General features: G+C 38.5%; 1 protein-coding gene across 1 annotated transcript in view; it reads left to right on the forward strand.

Annotated features, from left to right (window-relative positions):
- The window catches only part of GABBR2 (gamma-aminobutyric acid type B receptor subunit 2), a 495,928-nt gene that overhangs the window by 100,585 nt on the left and 378,504 nt on the right, over window positions 1-16,839 (forward strand). The window contains exon 2 of the mRNA XM_065629246.1: window positions 7,206-7,343. Within this exon, the coding sequence (XP_065485318.1) occupies window positions 7,206-7,343 (138 nt within the window). The remainder of the gene's footprint in view (window positions 1-7,205; window positions 7,344-16,839) is intronic.

Below are 16,839 nucleotides of genomic sequence, written 5' to 3' on the forward strand. Positions count from 1 at the left end.
AAAAATCTAATTCAAGATAGCATTGTGTATGTGAACATTCATCCATTTTAATCAATGCTAGTAATTAGAAAACTTCTGTAAAACCATCTTGTGTAATATTATTGGACTGATGAAGGAATGAATGAGTTAAATGAAATGTACTGTATGCTGCGTGTGAGCAAATATAGTGTGGATGGTATAAAATCCCTTCTGGCCCAGGAATATTTGAGTCAACACCAATTTGATTCTGATTAGATGATGGGTCCAGCTGCAGAACAATCCAGGAGAACTCTAACTTATACTGTGGGATCTGACTAATTGCTTGGGTTCCACAATAGGAACTCTCAAAGGCCCAAATGTTAGCTTTCCATTAGCAATTCAGAATGAGATGTTAATGTTTTGAATTCACATTCACCAGCTTACAGAAGTCTTGGCCAGTGTTACCTGAATTATGAATTTCATCACTGTACAGCCCTAGAACAACTTCTGCATTTGATCAGTGTTACTGCCAGAAAAAAAAAGGTCCAGTAGACCCTATCTAAAGTTTCTCAGGTGTAGGGTCCTCCACGGGCTGCAGGTGGATCTCTGCTCCAGCGTGGACCTCTGTGAGCTGCAGGGGGACAACCCGCATCACCATGGTCTGCACCACGGGCTGCAGGGGAATTTCTGCTCTGGCACCTGGAGCACCTCCTGCCCTCCTTCTTCACTGATCTTGGTGCCTGCAGTCTCTTTCTCTCTCATTTTTCTCATTCCTCTCCTACAGCTGCTATGCAGTGTTTTTTTACTCTGTCTTAAATGTGTTATGACAGAGGTTCCACCAATGTCACTGATGGGCTTAGCTATGGGCAGCGGCAGGTCTGTTTTGGTGCTGGCTGGAACTGGCTCTGCTGAACAAGGGGGCAGCTCCTGATGTCTTCTCATGGAAGCCCCCCTGCTACCAAAACTCTGCCGCATAAACGCAATACAGAATCATGAAAGGGAGTGATCTTCATATCACAAATATGCAAAATGTTCCTTGATGGTCATCTTAGCTTCTCTGTGTAACTGTTATGGATCAAGGAAAGGCTTCAACTTTCTTTGAGGAAAGACTTCAAATTCCAAGGTGAATGAGAGTTTACTGTGAAAGGGGGAGTCAATTTGATCTCTGCTAATGCCACATATTTAGTGGAAACTTAGGCAGAATCAATTTTGATTACACAGGATTTATCCACTTGCTACACTCCAACTCCATTTCATATTGCAATTCTTAAATTGGCGTTCTCCAGTGTAAATGTTATATACTCAAAGAAATAGTAACAAGACAGAAAACATAAGTCATATAAATGATAAAAAAAAAAGGAAAAAAAATGAGGAAAGTATATATACTCCTCTTATAAGGAGAGGCAGAAAAATTTTGTTTATCTTGCTGGGTGGACTCAGTTCCCAAATAGTGACCCAAGAAAAAGAAAACGACATTGAGCAAGAAGCTCAATGAGAAGATGTTTAGACAGTCTCTGAGGGAACGAGGTGACAGAAGAGTGAGTGGCCGGCCTTGCTGTGGAGTCTGTGACTTAAGAGGTAGAAGATAAGCTGTTAAATGGGATGCCATGCACCAGTAACTTAGTGGTGAACTGTTCCCTGTACATCAGGCAGGATCAGATAAGGGAGTTGCTAGGTGAAGTGTGTCAAAGTGTGTCAAGAGGTGTCAAGGTGAGAGGGTTAATTTACTGGGAAATATTTTACTGAAGAATTTAAGTTCTCCTCTGCTGTATCCGTTCCTTCTAAACCAAAATGGAATCTGATTAGTAGTAGTTAAAAAACGACAGAAAAATCATGTACAGAAGAGTCCATGGCTTGGGATGAATTAACTTCAGTTTTAAGATACAGAAGTTTGTAGTTGTTGGGGAAGGTTGCTTTTGTTTTTCAAATCGAGAACACAGGCATGGCTACAGTGGTTCAGAGCACAACTTAGTGCAAGTACTCAGCATTGTCCTGGAGCAGATGATCTGTAGGACAGGGCAAGCATTTAATCCTGTTTACCCATAACTAACTTCTCCTAACCACCCATGATCTGTGGCTCAGGAGGTTCCTGAGGAAATCACTGTCTTTGTATTAAGAAGTTTGGGATTGTTTTTTGATCTATGAATGAGTCCAATTTCTTTTTATGTATTTCTGTAACATTCATAACATTGCCTGGCAAGTTGTTTCACACCTACTTCTCACAGTGTGAAGAAGTTCAGAATAAATGAAAGGAAGTGCTTTTTCTTTTGCTGGATAATTACATTGTCACTGGATGTTGTGGTTGTCAGAGTGGCGCTTCTAAGAGCAGTTGTACAAACTCACAGAAGGAAAAATCCAGCTACTGCGATTAGATGCAGAAATAGAATTGCTGGCTCTAAGAGTACCTGAAATGCAGATACTTGAAAACAAAGAGGATACCTCAGGAGAAGCATGCCTGTAAACCCAGGCACCTTATTGACCTTTGTTGTAAGTCAGCACAGTTGTCCATATGTTATTATCTGTATTGCTTGATTACTTTGAAAATGGGACAAAAATAATTTTGGTGTTTCTCATCTCTTAGCCCTTTTCATGCTGATAGTTTAATGTGGAGTTCTCAAGCAAGATTTTGCAGAGGATAGGAATAAGGCTTTGTATCTCTGTTGTCTTTCTTCAGGGAAGTCTCATCATATATTTATAAGGATTTGCTTCTCTTTCTGATGATATTCAGTGCTGCTGAAAGCCCTTGTATCACTTGAAAAAGTTTGGTATTTCGTTATGCAGGTGCAGCTGCTGGTTATTCTCTCTTATCATGAAGGAATTCTAACCTTAGTAGTCAGTAGCTCAATAGATACCAAAATTGTTCCTCAGGTTTACTTTTACTCAGACAAACAGAGTTGTGCCAGAGTATAGCTAACTGGGAAATGGCTGGGCATAGCTATCCAACAGCTAGAAATCTAAATATAATCATGCATCTGACCAGTCCATCAGTTCACAATAGTTCTCATTACAAGTATCTGCTCTTCCTGCTATTCCTGTAATTACTCAAACCTGTCAATGTTACAGGAATCCTCAAAGCTTTACGTATCAGACCCATATGAATTCCCACTCTGTGCACTAAGGATTTGCAGTGTGTCACACTCAAACCCTGAGGGTTTGAGGATGCACCCTGATGTCTGTCTGCCAAACAGCCTTCCTGGCAGCCACCAACCCTGACAAGTCAGTTCTGCTGCTTCTCCTGACTTGAGTCGTGTGTCCTTCACATGGGACATCCTTCCTCTCAGCTGCAGAGGGCCTTTGCAGAAGGTCTTGCTTGTGTATTTGGCTGCTTCTCTGTTCTCTCTAGAAAAGTTGCTTGTCCTTAAGCACCCTGTATACTTCAGGCAGAAATTCCTCCCTCTGCATCCAGATCCCTTTCTTGGTGGAGGGTAAGCGTTTTTATTTGCCAGCCTCTGCTTTCAAGAGGGTTCAGGAAGGTTAACGCTTCAGTCCCCAAACTCATTCAATTCCTCTCCTATGCAGCAGTTCATCTGGCTATTTTTCTTAATTAAAATAAGTGGTTCTGTTTCTTTGGAAATGGAAACTATGCCTTTGTCAGGTGCCACCTGTGATATTAATGATTTTGTCACAGTGTGATATAGGACTCTGTACAGACCTTTGCTTGGAGATTTGCTGGTATTTCTCCTTGTGAATTTTCTATGCAATCTGTATCAAATCAGTATGTTAAGAGATACATTTCATTATTTCATTAATATGTATGCTATTTATATGTTGCTTATTACTGGCTGTTGGCTGAGACCTAGCACAGCAATTAGTGTATTTGGGCTGCGTAGTTCTCAGCCCCTTCCTCTGAAGAAAATTGTAGCACGTACCAAATCAAATGGTAAAGACCCAATTTGGTTTTATGCTCCTTGAAACTGGGTCCATCTTTTCGAAACAGCCTGTATTTGAAATTACAGTTATGGTAAAAACTACATTTCTCCAGTGAAGGGCATTGCAAACATCCTCAGTGTTCCACTCTGCAGCCAAGATCAACAGCACGGCATGGCTGTTTCATTTTATATGAGTCGAAAGTGAGCTGGCCAGAGTTCAGCTCAGCAAAATAGAGATGTTGATGACAATTTAGATGAAAGAGCAAAACTATCTAGCAAAAGCAGTGTTGGCTCCTTCGGGTGATATTTTTCCATCATTTAAGTTTGTGACTTTTTATGAGGGATTCTTTCACCTTCATTGCTGTCAGTCATGCTCCCATTAATAAGTCTGTCAGCTTCTTGTCATCTACACGTGGCCAGGACTTTCTAGCCTCTGCTTTTTAATGTGGATTTTGGTTCTTCTACAGTCTTTTGTTTTACTGTAATTACATTGATGCCGTACCATTGTTCCTGTACCTAGTTGTAGTCACCTGTCAACTCGATTCAATAAGTCATTTTGTTGTTATATGGTGGGAATTTCAGAGGCATCTTTGCTTGTTGTCTTTCAGAGAGGTTGCCTACTTTTAGGGTTATATATGTGCGGTTTGACAAGAGAAGATCATGAGCAGCAATGATGGCCTTCTGGGGTCTCTGAAGAAGTCAAATTCTTAAAAGGGCTTTAGGAGTTTGCTAAGGATACGTTCCTCGGACTAGAGGCAGGAAGAAACCTTTCCAACTGCTTGCTACTTGTCTGTCTGGCTTGACAGGGCTATTATTTTTACCTGAATGTTTATTTTTTTAATATTTGTGACAGATTGTTCTGTTGCTTACTGGGAAGAATGTTATACATAGTTATGTGTTTTGAAATGTGACGATAAACAAATGTGAAAGTCTGCTTTCTTCCATGTTTCTCATTTTTCCTTTTGTTTCTGTCTAGTCGTGGCCAGCCACAGCGTTAAGTGCTTTTGCTTTATTTCCAAGACCTGCTTTGGACTATTTTGGCAGTTTTGCTCAAGGAGCAGACTGAGTCCTGTAATTATTTGTGCTGGCCTAGTGACTAGTTATGAAGAAAGTACGAAGATGAAAACATAGCAGGCTTTTAACTCAATCACACTGAAGAGATGCCCACAAGTTATTGTACATAATTTTGATTGATCAGTAATATCACCAGTGTGGACTTTTCACTTTGGGAGAGATGAATAAAGCTTTCAGCATACCTTCCCAAGAGATCACTGTGTGATTGAAAAAGTGTTGTTTTCATGCAAGTATTTTCATAAACATGAAAAGATTAAATAAATAAGAAAGAAAAAGCCATCTTGTAATAGCAATTCTGGACCTCCCAGCAAATCAACGTACGAGGATCCTTAACTGCATAAGGTTACTTTACTGTAGTGAGAAATAATCTGTAGGCAAATAATAGTTAAAAGATGCATCAGTGTTTTTTGATGTAAGACTGAATTTTACTATGAATTTTACTTGAGTTAGCAGACCGCAGGTCTTTATAGTTCAGAATATAGAATATTATTTCTCCGTAGCTTTTTATGTGGATAGCACTTCATGGGCTACAGCTTCTAAGTGTGTTATTTTACTATCGATGTCTTCCTTATTTCATATATGACTTGTATTCTTCTTAAACTGTTACAGAGTGATACCTTGAAAACATGATATAATGCAAAATTTAAAAAAAAAAAAAAGTATTATCTGGGTTTAGGTTTATATGAAAAGCAATTGAGCAATCTCTGCTGCAGCTTGAAATGGTGAAGTGGAATGAGGTCAAAGATTTAGCTAAATGTCAGTTCAGATGCTGAAAACTCTAGTGTCCTTGGCTACTTATAAAAGTAAAAAAGTAACTGAGGCTTCTAATTCTGGGGAAGTAGAGGAGTAAGACTGGAGGATGTTGCTTGTTCTGGTAATCACAATCTGAATTCCTCCACCGAGGGAGCCTCTGCCATACTGAATATGGGGTGTGTGTGTTGGTTTTATTTTTTTTTTTGGTGCTATATTATGTAATTTTTAAAAGTCTATGCAGTAAAAATCTGTATCCATTCGAAGAAGTGGGAGTGATAATTTTATTCTTGCAGATAGAATGCAAATAGAATAGTTTTTCTTTTAGCATATTAATTCAGTAAGAAGATTAAGATAAGCTTGCAAACTTCTTAGTCAAAATCTTTATTCTCTCAGAAGAATGCAAGACAATTACTACTTGGATGCTGATAGTAAATGAACTGTTTTATTGAATCATCATAAAGAAATGTTGGAGGCTGGAGTATGATAGTTCTTATAAAGACTATATTTGAGGGGGACTTTGTAGAGAAGGCAAAAGAGGGCAGAAAATTTCATTTCAAAAAGAGAGAGGAAAAAGTGGCTGCTGCTGGAGCAATGGCAGCCACCATTATAGCCTGTTGGCACTCTTGACTTCCAGTACAGCTTGGAATTGAATTCTTAACTTCAGGTATATGTTTTATTGATACTCTGCTCCAAGATCAGGAATTAAACCATGACTACATAAGTTATGAATGATTGATGCTACTCTGTTCAAGGTATGTTATTAATAATCTTTTGCAATACTGACTAGCATCACTCTTCGTTTTCAGTCCTGGTCTCGGTTTATGGTAAAATTCTTTACACCTGAAATAACAGTCAAACTAATTATCAGTGAAGCCCAGAATGGGTCAGATAGGAAGGCACCTCAGAAGGTCATTTAGCCCAGTCTTCTGCTCAAAGCAGGGTGGGCTATGAGAGCAGACCAATAAATCCTTAACAATTCAAAGGAGTATTATTTTGATATTTTTTTGAAGACTTTGTGTTGTCATTCTAAATAACAGGCTCTCTACTATATGCTTTTGTACAGAATACTAAAGTTGGACCTTAAGGAGAGGTTACTTAGCAGTCTTCATTAGAGACAGAGCTTTCTTTACAGAGACCATGAGTAGTGTAAAACTTTCCTCCAGCTATGGAAGTCCTGCTGACCTCTGGTCTTACATTCTGAATTTTGCTTTAGGAAATAGTAGTTCTGAATGAAGAAGAGGTTTCAGTCAACCTTTTTTTGTTGGGGCTTTTTTATTCTTTGTCAAATGGTAGTATCAAAATTCAGATGCTGCAGCTGTGGCTTGGAAGGAAGAAATAAGGGGTTTTGAATAATGTAAGGAAGGGCTTTCCTGTTCTTTGACTACAGCACATTACAGGTTCAGAACTGAGTGCTCCAATTTTTCATGTTTGATTCTTAAGATGTTATCTATTGTACAATTTTTACATCGGTGCAACCCCTGATTTTATTTCTTAGTTATTTATGTTATTTGTGATGTTGAACATTGCCTCTTTATTTTTTTTTCTCCCCAGTGTGACAATGCAAAAGGACTCAAAGCCTTCTATGATGCAATAAAATATGGACCTAATCATCTGATGGTTTTTGGTGGTGTATGTGCAACAGTTACTTCTATCATCGCTGAATCTCTAAAGGGATGGAATTTGGTTCAGGTAAGACACGGAGTGGAATGTATTCAAGTGCTGACTATCTTGTATCTCTGTTTTTTTTGTTTTGTTTTTTTAATTTAGAAACCTAGTATTTGATACTTTTCAAGCTTAATATTTTGTGTAATAACTATATCTCAGTTTTGAAGATTATGTGTGAAGTTATTATGAAGTGAAGTTATGTGTAAAAAAAGAACAGCTACTTTGACATAGTACTAGATTTTCAGGCTTGTGAGTATGGGGCAGCAGTTGTGTGTCTCAGTAGATTAATTAAATAAAATTAATTTAATGTATCTCAAAATGCACCCTAAATGAAATGAAGTTCAGTAGTGGTAGCTGGGCAAATCTACGAATTATCCAAAGTTAGAGGAAACAACTTGACAGGCCTTAAATTATGATATGCTGGGATCTTTACTCAGTCTCTACTCAGTCATAATGAAATAATTCCTGTTGACTTTAAAAGTGTTGGAAGTGTATGAATCTTAAGTAGTAACTGGGTATGTATCTCAGAATTTGACTCACAAAGCACGTTTATTCCCAGCTGTTCTTTCTGACTTTCTCAAAGGTCAAGTTTGTGGAAAGGTCCCCTCTACTGAGGAATCAGAATTTATTAATACTAATCTTTAAAATGCAGATGATAACAGCATGATTTTCTTCATTTCTTCCATCATCTGCCCAGTGATGATCTTTGGATTGATGGCTGTTCACGCACGGTAGGAAGCCAGTTTTGCTTTTCAGATGTGGAAATGCCCTGGCTTCCTACTCATTATTCATATCGCCTAAAGATAAGTTTGTATGATTTTTATTAAAATAAACAAAACTTTCTATAGCAAAATAATAAAACAATAAAATATAACAATTACCTGAGGTTTCAGTTACAAACAGGCTCCTTTTTTCCACCTGGAATACTCACTGAAGTTAGTGCAGAACGAACAAATGAGGCATAATTAAGTTTGTGAAGATGATGATCAGAGTACAAATGGGAAACTCTTAGGAGGATAATTAAAGTAGCTTGTTAACTGTGTGTGCAATGCTTGTCATATCAGATATTTTTTTCTTATGCTTCAGGATTTTTTATGATATGAAAAACATCAGTTCTACTATGGAAACAAAATAATAGTGTATCTCTGGGGCAGAATGGATAAAACAACAGAAAACTTGAAACTACTAGCTTAACGCTCTCCCTTGAAAATGGCCTAGTCCATGGCCTGTAATAAAGTATGTGGCTGGAGCTCTGGTTTTTTTTGGAATTTGTCACATGGAACTTTCAGATGATGTAGGATGTTTTAAGGAGTTGGATTTCATTGTGCTAAATCCTTTTCATTTGCAGTCAAGTTCTGGCTGCTAAAGTCTGAAAATCAATTTGTTAATGCAGTTGCTCAGTCAATAAGAAAGGGCAAGTATCAAGCTTCTGTTTGCTTTTAAATGCCTGAATCTGTCAATGTATGTGTTAACTTATATAATGATATGAAGCATTGCTACCAGACAGCATCTATTTCTTTGTATTTAACCGCTACAGCTGTGACTAAGTCTTAAACATTATTAATGATATCAGTACATCAAGGGATTCTCTGCTGCTTGGGCTTAGTATCCTGCAGGCACTAGATAAATCCTCACATGGCATAACTCCACTTTGTGTCAGGTTTTTATAAATTGATGGACTGAATGATGAAAGAACACAAATGATGGCATGGCTGGGAAATGTGGTGAGGCTTATTGGATGGTATAGGAGGAAACAGCCTAAATACAGTTTGTGGAAGTGTTATGTCCTACGGTGACAGCAATATGTGCATCTGCAAATCAGCAGACATAGCATGCATAAGATAGTGGGGAAACAGAGTACAAATCCTTCCACTCCTCTAGATTGACTGTCATAAACATCTTTGATTAAAAGCATAGTTTGAATAGAAGAAATAGATAGAAATCTGTAGTTTTTGGAAGTGGAGCAATAACATTCAGACCAATAAAAGACAAAACTGTCCTCCCTCAAAATTTGAAACTTCACTTCAGGTAATCACAGCAAACTCATGGAGTGAGTTACATGAATTTGTGATCATGATGAAGTTATTTTATGTTGCAGTCAAGAAGAAAAAAAGCATATAGACAAAAACTAACTTGACATTGTATTATTTAATAGAGGATATGCATTTTGATGTCTGACTCTATCGGTTTTTTTCCTATGCAGGCAGTCACAAAAACTGAGCTCTTAACCTTAGCAGGAATATTTGATTTGATTTACACAGGTGTCATGTGGTTGAGCAAAGTGATGACTGTCTTCTACACAAGAGAAATGCAGGATGATACTGATAGTACTGGGAGGAATAGGGAAGAAGAGATTCACTTTTGTTAGCAAATATGATATGAGATTGACTGCCTGCAAAACTTTCCTGAAAGCCTTCTAGCCCTGAATTCAAGGCTTCTGTGTGACTATTTTTCCTCTCCTTGGGGTAATTTTTCTTTTCTGCCTCTTCCTCATTCTCTCCAGTAAAAAAGACTCCAAAAACATGCAACAAAGTAAAAGGCAAAGAGTAGAAATGTGATGGAAATCATCACATTGCATTTGCTACTCAGACGATGTTATGGCAGTGATGAGAGGCGAATTAAAAAAAAAAAAGGAAATAATTTTTTCTAAGACAGCTTCAGTCTCTACTCCTCTCACTGTACACTGTTGATAATGACACTGCATTTTTGACTTCACTGGTTAATTCAGTTCACTGGTGGCCTGTAACAATGTGAAATAGGGGAGACTATCAGAGCTTGAGAAGAGTCTCACTCTGAAGGTGACTTGCTTTGTATCTGTACCAAATATAAAGACAGGGTACTTTTCCTCCCCTACCTTGATAAATGTTGTTTTACTTATGATCAGCAACAGAACAGGAGATTCTGTTCTCAACTGTCTGCCTTCAACTGCTGGCTGATTTAATTATCTTTTACTGTAACAAAATTAATGATTTTTTTTTTAATGGAGCATTTTCTATCTGTGGAAAGAGCAAGTTGCTTTAGCCTGCAAACACTTAAGTCATCCTTAAGGACTTTCACTGAGGGATAGTAAGTGATAACCTGCCAACTGTTTTCTGAATGCACGTTCTTAGTAGGACAGATAGAGACGCCCATTCCTTAGCTTCTTAAATGAAAAGCTTCCCTGTGAGTAATCTCTGTGTGCCAGCAGACGTTTGCTGAGTGACAGTCTGAGCATGGGCTGGAGGCTGCACAGGCAGCTTTGATGTCCAGTCGACGGTGTGGAATCAGTTTGAACCTTTGGTATTTTGGTTAAAAAGTGCCAATAATATTCTGTGCATCTGACATTAGGTCATACAGACATGAAGGTCTAATATCAGGCAGTTGCCCAATATGTCAAATACTCATATGTCAATGTCAAATACATCAGGATTTGTCTTATCTCTGTTCCCTTTCCATGTGTTTTCAAGGCCATTAAGCAGAATGAAGAATCATTAACAGTATCTACAGTGTGTTGTAAAAGGCCAGTTATATATTTTTATTTCATACACTGAAGCTTTCCTGTTAGTATCCAGGTAGTGCAAAACAGAGGAGATAGTTGGCAATTCAGTTTTCTATTCCAGAATATCCATCAATTGTTTACCTCTCCATGTGAATTTCTTTCAGTGGCATAAGTGTCCAATTTGTATAGATTGCTGTTTCTCCTATTTTCCATTGTCATCTCTCACTTTTCCCGATTGCTATATTGATATTAACATTTAACCAGGGTGAGGTTTTTTATCAAACTGGCCAGCTCTCTTTATTTGGGAAACTCTTCATTTTGGAGATTTGTCTTTTTCTTTCATTGTGCCTTTTTCATTTCCTTACAACCTGCTTCTCTTCCAATTTCTTTTATCACTGGAAATAAGCCCCTGCCAGAAAAAAAGCATAAATGTTACCTTTTCCTTAGAATATCCTCTGTTTCTGCATATTTAATGTAATCTAGTCTTAACTGCTGACTTCTAGGCAGGTAACGGATACAAGTGATCCAGTGATTAGATTGTAACAACATTCCAGAGAGAGAAAAACCTTGTTCTGGATTCAGCTCATTTTATGGGCCCAACTTCCAGCAAATATAAGTCTCTCATATTGATAAAGAGCGAGTTCACATGTTAGAATGGGAAAACTCCTTTAGTTCTCAAGCTAAATGTAACTGAATATTAAAGAGCCTACCCTGAGACTTGTATTATTATCCCAGAGATCCATAGGCATTCAAGATCCCATCTCTGAATTAGCAGAAAGACTGAGACTGTTTAAGAAAATTAATGATGTCTCTTGTCCTTCATTTCCTACTGAAACAAGGCTGATACGATTGCATGATCAGTTCCTCCTAACGATTTCTGACCACCACCCGATTGCAACCAAACTTTAACAAAGGATTGCCCAAAGATTATTAGCTTCTATACATTTCTGTGAAAATGAACTGCTGAGGAGGGGGATCCACGTGAACAGAAGGGAGGCTGCAGTGTGAGCACAAAGATAACTTGGCCCAGCCATGACGTGCAGTGCTCTCTGTCCGGCTGCAGCTTATGGGAAGGAGACTGATTGTGTTGAGAAGAGAGTTAAAAAAGCAGCAGAAGCAAAGCTGAGAAAATACAGAGGAGAGGTGAGGCCCAGAAGGATATGAAGTAGGAGCTGGTTTGTGTGTTTAGAAGCTTAAGCCACATGTATCTGTAGGAAACCAGGCTTGATTAGCTGACTCTTTTACTCATCCAAATACTTTTTAATACAGAATTTCACAACTCTATGCAGATTTTAAACGGTATTTTTTAACACTTAAATAATGCAAGTCATGACAGGGGTTTCTATACTGGCCACTGAATCAAATTTCCTCTTGGTAATACCTGAATTTTCTAAATCTTCATGGTTGTTACCCGGAGCCCTGGCATGGGCTTTTTTTTTTTTTTTTTTTTTTTTTTTTTTTTAAAAATGTTCTTTGTCACATTTGTTCCAGCACAGTGAGTTTGTGCTACTTTTGCCTTCACTGCACAATTTCCATGTATTATTAGTTTGAGCAATGAAAAGGGCATTTAAACTAGTCTTTGACTAAGAAGATTAGCTACTTGTATCTATGAGATGCAGGTGGTCCCACTTGAGCAGGCCTTTTTCCCACTGGGATGACCCAATGCACCACAAAACTAGAGTCTTCAGCTTCTTGGCCCACAATTCACCATCATAATCATAATCCTATTTTTTCTTTTCTTTTCTTTCCTTTTTTTTTTTTTTTCTTTCCCCCTTTGCTTTCCTATTTTATCTCCTGGGATTGGAGGGATTTTCGTAGACTTTCTGTACTTGTGCTGTTCTTTTAACAGACAAAGTGTGTGAAGGGAAACACCTCTTAAAGTCATCTTATATAAGGTGCAAACCTGATGATGTTCCTGTCTTGTTTTCGGGACTTAGCTGAGCACAAAAGGAAGTTTTGCTCACCTCACTGCAGGAATGCTTGGGAGCTCCTGAACGGGAAGGAAGCACAGCAGGACTGACCTTCATGCATAATTTCATGTGAAGTTTCTCCTCATTTGAGAGAAGCTCTGGTGAATTTGGAGGGAGACAGACCTTTTAGTTCTGCCAGTCGTTCCCTTGATACAAGCTGCCAGCAGGAGCTCTGCTGTTATTGATTTGGCCTTCCTGAAGCTCTGTGGTTTCTGGTGGGAAAGAAAATACATGGGGAGTTGAAAGAGATCAGCCTAATTAGACTGTGTCTCTCTGGGTGTGGATGGATGTGGGCATGCACGATGTAGAGCAGACTTAGATTTGGGAAGTTAGTTGTATGTTCACCCTTAGACTTAGAGAAATGAATGTTGCAGTGCACCAGGGGAGACTAGTCTAGAGCAGAAGAATAAATTTGGTGGTGAATGTTCTTTCATAGTGATAAAACCACTGGCCCTGATTCCCAGTGCATTATTTCATTTGTACCCCAGAGAAGACATTAGTATTACATTGTCATTAATAGTAGAAATTTGGTGGACAAAGATTAAACTGAAGACTTCAGAAAATTTCCAGGCTGAGGTATGGTAAGAAATGCACATCCTATATTCCAAATGGGCTGCAAGATTTAGTAGAATCCTCCTTTCCCTTCTTTCTGTCTTCTGCTTAAATGTATGAAATTGATTTATAGGGAGATGAGTTGGCTTAACCTGGTGTCGTGGTTTGATTGCGTGGTGACAATAAAACTGTGGCAGATGTATTGTTAACCCCCTCTCCCCCCACTTTCCCGCTTAGCCCCTCCCTCTCCCCCCTTCCCACTAAGGACAGGCGATTGGGAGGGAAAGAAGGACAGAGAGAAGAGAGTTGGAAAAAATGAAAAATGTTTTACTAATACTACTAATAGAAATAGAGAAAATAATACAAAATATACAAAACCAATCTTGACAGTCCCGGCAACTGCTCCGGCAGATGTGGGGCCGGCACCCGAAGTCCTGGACTGGACTCGCCAGCCAACCGGAGCTGGATTCAGTCTGTCACTGGGCCTCAGTTCGCAGGGACAACTCGCAAGGTCCTCTCCCAATGTTGGCCATAAGGAAAAGGGATGAGATCCTCATGATCCCCCACTTTTATATGAAGTATGATGTGAATGGGATGGAATACTTTAGTTGGTCAGTTTCAGTTCACCTCCTGCTTGCACATCTCACGGGATGCATCATTATCAATGACCTCGCATTCCATTGCTATGTCTACCAAAACATGTACCTAACTTTCAGGAAAACTGCAGTTAGTAAGAAGACTTTAGCTGACAGGGAAATTCACTAAAAGAGAAACTTGTTTTTAACAAAACCAGGACACCTGGCTTTCCCTCAGTTTGAAATTGGCTTTTCTCCAGTGTTCACTTTATTTAAATATGATTAACTGTTCTTTTTCATCTCGTTTGTCTTGCATTTCTACTGTTGGAGAAAACAATAAGCTACAGTATACACTCTACTTTTTTCCCTTTGATTTAACGTCAGCACGTTCAGTTCATTACAGAAAGTGTGAATAAAAGTATTTTAACATGGCTCTTGAGTTAGGTGAAAGCTGTCGAAGTCTGAACCTGTATATTTATTCTAACTACGACTGCATGTTCTGACAGAAAAAAAATCTTTTTGGTTATTTTTGTTCTTAGCTGTTTTCCCATAATTATTCGTTCATTTCTGCTTACTGTTGGATCAATGATATGGAATGAATGAGTGATGGTCTAGGGAACAGACCCAGACTTGAAAGGCAAGGGTGTCACTTTGCTATGCAGTATACTTTGGGTTTGGGAAAACACATTTAATTCTGAACAAATCAGATATTCCCTCTCTTCCATATACTCCTTTCTTGAATCTGAACAGTCTCTTGAAGAAAAATAAAATACATAAAACAAACAAGCAAACAAAAAGCAACCAACAACCCATACCCCTAGTGTAACAGACAAGCATTGGTGTTTTTCCAAACAAGGTGTTTACAATACCCCAGCTTAGTTTATTATCAGAATAAATAATGGATGTGTGTGCTTTGTTTTGTTTTCCCTTGTGTAATTTTTATCTAAGTATTCTGTCTCACTACTTGTTTGTGTTTTGGGGTTTTTTGTAGTTTCTGTAAAAGAAGGCTGAGGTCTTTTATTCTGTGGCTTTCACAGGCCCTCAGCTGGAATAGACGTGCCAGGTAGAATCTTATTCAGTTACCAAAATGTCTCAACATTGCACCCTGCAGCTATTGCTGAAAATTCCTTCACTGCTGCAAAAGATATCCCTTCATGTCCCCTCATGCTGGTTTAATTCTATTTGCTGCTGCTTTTTATGGAGGTGGTTTGGAGAAGTAGATGGGTAGCTTTGGTTGCCATCTCTTCTTCTCTCCTCCTCCCTGTCCTGATACGATAGGAAGATTAAGGTTTGCTTCTTTGGGAAATGACTTGCGATTTGGCATCTTCACTATGCTGAATACGGAGGACTATGATATACGCTCATTTCTTTTTCAGATTTGAGATTTTTTTTCATAGCACGTTTTCTGGTACCTTGTCTGATGTCCATTTCCTGTATAGTCCAACCTGGTGGACAGTAGTGCTACTAAATTTCCTTTTTACCCTCAGCTGGTCAGTGCGTCTTCTCGACTTCCTTTGGGAAATGTCATACGATTTGTGGGGATATAACTGTGTGACACCAACACTCCATTAATGACACTCTTTGTTTCTACCTAAAGTTCTGCCAGCCCAAAGAATCATCCTTTGATTCTTTAATCCCATTGCTTTTATTACCTTGGGACCCACAAACCTGGCTTGAAATCTCCCATTGTTAGGTGGGAGCATTATTACAGTTTTTTGGCTATTGCAACACTGAATTTTGAGATCCCCTTTGTGTTTTTCCCAGTGCATGACTTTATACAAATCTTGGTTTTATGTTTCTTATTTGAAAGCTAGCTCAGGGAAAAGAGATACTAATTCGTTGCCCATCTGTATATGATTTTTCTGCTTTAAAGGTTATATTGATTGAAAACTGTCTCACTTCACTGAAAATATGATAACTTTTTCACTTTTTGGTTGGTTCCTGGCAATCATTATTAATTTACTCAGAAACATTCAGATTGTGGTATTGCATTTCTCTGAATATTGAGACATTAGAAATATTCTAGAAGGTTGGTTTGAAGCTTCTTTTACCATTAGTGCCCCAAGTATGGAGCTTCTGGCTATTTGTACCATACCTGTAATTTCTGGAAAGCTGGAGTTGATTATTTTGATATGCTGTTTGTCAGAGTGACTGCTTAATTTTTTTTTTTTTTTTCCTGAAAGGCGGCATTGAGTGTGTTCTAGAAGACCAGCTTGCTGGTCTGTTTCTTAACAGCTGCCTTGCAAAGCCCAAGGATTGTTTTCTCTCCAGTCCCTTTGACCGGCCTGGATTGAGTGGCCCTATATGAAGTTAAAAGCACTCTCTGCCTTAGCTGTTGCTGTCCTTGGAACATAAAAATGTGGCCACAGTAAGAAGGTAAATATGTCGAGTTAAGGCAAAATTGCTTTGATAAAATTTGTCGCTTCATACTACAGTTCCCACAATTTTAAATCTGTTTTTTCATTTCATTCTCTCTTCCTTTGACGTTTTTCTTCATGTTACTGTCCTAAAACAGGGCAAGGAAAGCTTTCTCATGTGGTAAATTAACCTGCTTTCCCCTGTATGCTGTTGTGGCAGCAGTTACCTAATTACTTGTTTTGAGGGACGGCATAATGCATGCAAATTCAGCAAAAGCAGCTCCTGGGCACAGATTGAAGAAGAAGCTCATAAACCACCCAGTTGCAAAAAGAAAGCACCTTTACATAATTTTAAAATTGAAATAAAATTTTCATTTGCCTTCAAAACCGGAAAAAGCTTAATTATGCTCCATTGAAGACGTAATACATTGCTGATATGTTTATAGAAAAGTAAGCGCTGAAGTACAAATCCTTATGTAATAGAAGCTTTTCTAAGGACCTGATTCTCAAGTGCACTGTAGTGTTGTTGGTATGTGATTTATCTAGTATTACGACCAGTACAGCATCCACCTTAATTCTTGATACTCA

Source organism: Caloenas nicobarica, chromosome 2, assembly GCF_036013445.1.
Source record: "Caloenas nicobarica isolate bCalNic1 chromosome 2, bCalNic1.hap1, whole genome shotgun sequence".
Lineage (NCBI taxonomy): Eukaryota > Metazoa > Chordata > Aves > Columbiformes > Columbidae > Caloenas > Caloenas nicobarica.